Below are 1,557 nucleotides of genomic sequence, written 5' to 3' on the forward strand. Positions count from 1 at the left end.
CTGGTCCAGGCCTGGAGGACCCCGGGCAGGATGGACCCGGAAAGGCGGTCAGGACACGCTTTTCCTCTGCTGCTGCTCCTTCCTGCCTTTCAACATCTGTAAAGTGACTCACTTCACGTATTTTCACGTACTCCACCCTTGTTCCCCCTACATGACATCGTGGGCAAAGACGCCAGTTTTATTGCACAAATGAATGTTATGTTCCCAGCTGTAACTGAACTTCCCTGGGACTCCAGGTCTGGAAAACAGGATCCTTTAAGTAAGTCCGGCTGTGAGAGCCTGCTTGGTCTCCTCTGCAAAATACAGCGAGGGTGCAGGTCACGGCTTCACTGGCAGAAGAGCTCTCCCTGGTGCCACATAAGTCACCGCCTCGCTGAGCCTCTGATTCCTTTTCTGTAAGGACAGGGTTTGAGGTTGGCAGGGAGGCGCAGGGCCAGCAGCGGGCACCCTTCTCAGCCGCTGGCAGACCCGTGGGGGTGTGGCTTTGATGCTGGGTCCACACAGCACCCCCTGCGAGGCCCCGGGGGCTGGAGGTGAAGGTCGGGTCCTTGGTGCCCTGGCTTCTTGGTGGCAGGCACCAGCAAACCCGAGGGGCCACCTGCAGGGGATGTGCCAAGGAAGGCCCGCCTCCCCCCACCGTCACCAGGAGCACTCACACCTTCATCCAGCAGAGCTCCGCCAAGGCCTGCTCTGCGCCTGTGCAGGATGCTCAGCTGTCCCTGATTTTCCACCAGCCCACTTTCTCTGCTCTCACCTGTTTTCCTGCTGGGAACAGCCTTTGCCCCTGAACGACCCGAAGGCGGGGGCTCCGGCCTGGGAAGCCAGGCTTTCTGAGGGCCTGGCGCTGTGACCACGGAGCCAGGCCAGGGTAGCAGCCTGGCGCCCAGGCCCGCTGCGTCAGGCCGGGCCCTGCCTGTCTCGCTCAGGAAGCCTGCGGACTGGAGGCTGAGCTTCCTCCGCCTTCTTCCCCTCCGGCAGGCGAGTGCAGAATGTCCACACGGGCCTGGACCTGGCTGTGCCGCAGCACCAGGAGGTGCGGGGCAAGATGATGTCCGGCCACGTGGAGTACCAGATCCTGGTGGTCACCCGGCTGGCTGCCTTCAAGTCGGCCAAGCACAAGCCCGAGGATGTGGTCCAATTCTTGGTGAGCTGGGGGCTCTGCCAGGGTGCTCCCGAGGGGGCCCGGGGTCCAGGTGGGCAGGCACACCCGCCGCCAGGGCATGAGTAGCATCGGGGAGCGGGCACTTCTGTAGCCAGCCGTCACTTAGGGCCTGAGAGGGCCAGAGCGTGCCGGCACTGCATGAGCTGGTGAAGAGACAGATGCAGACGGTGACAGGAGCACACGGGGGCTGGGGGAGGATAGAAGAGGGGCACCTAGCCTACCCTGGGGAGAGGGTCCGGGAAAGGGCTGTGGGCTCCCACACAGGGTTACGGGATCTCTGCACCAGAGTCCTGCAGCCCACCAGCTATGCCAGCATTTCAGCGGGGTCCGCAGGCGCAGCCCTGGCCTGGGAGTAGAAGTGAGATTTTTGGGTCTTCTTATTCGATGCTCCCACA

At 62.7% G+C, this 1,557-nt stretch overlaps 1 protein-coding gene across 1 annotated transcript in view; it reads left to right on the forward strand.

Annotated features, from left to right (window-relative positions):
- The window catches only part of HS1BP3 (HCLS1 binding protein 3), a 20,532-nt gene that overhangs the window by 5,629 nt on the left and 13,346 nt on the right, over positions 1–1,557 (forward strand). The window contains exons 2-3 of the mRNA XM_023756428.1: positions 250–395; positions 979–1,144. Coding sequence (XP_023612196.1) covers positions 250–395; positions 979–1,144 — 312 coding nt within the window. The remainder of the gene's footprint in view (positions 1–249; positions 396–978; positions 1,145–1,557) is intronic.

This window comes from Myotis lucifugus, unplaced genomic scaffold (assembly GCF_000147115.1).
Source record: "Myotis lucifugus unplaced genomic scaffold, Myoluc2.0 scaffold_94, whole genome shotgun sequence".
NCBI lineage: Eukaryota > Metazoa > Chordata > Mammalia > Chiroptera > Vespertilionidae > Myotis > Myotis lucifugus.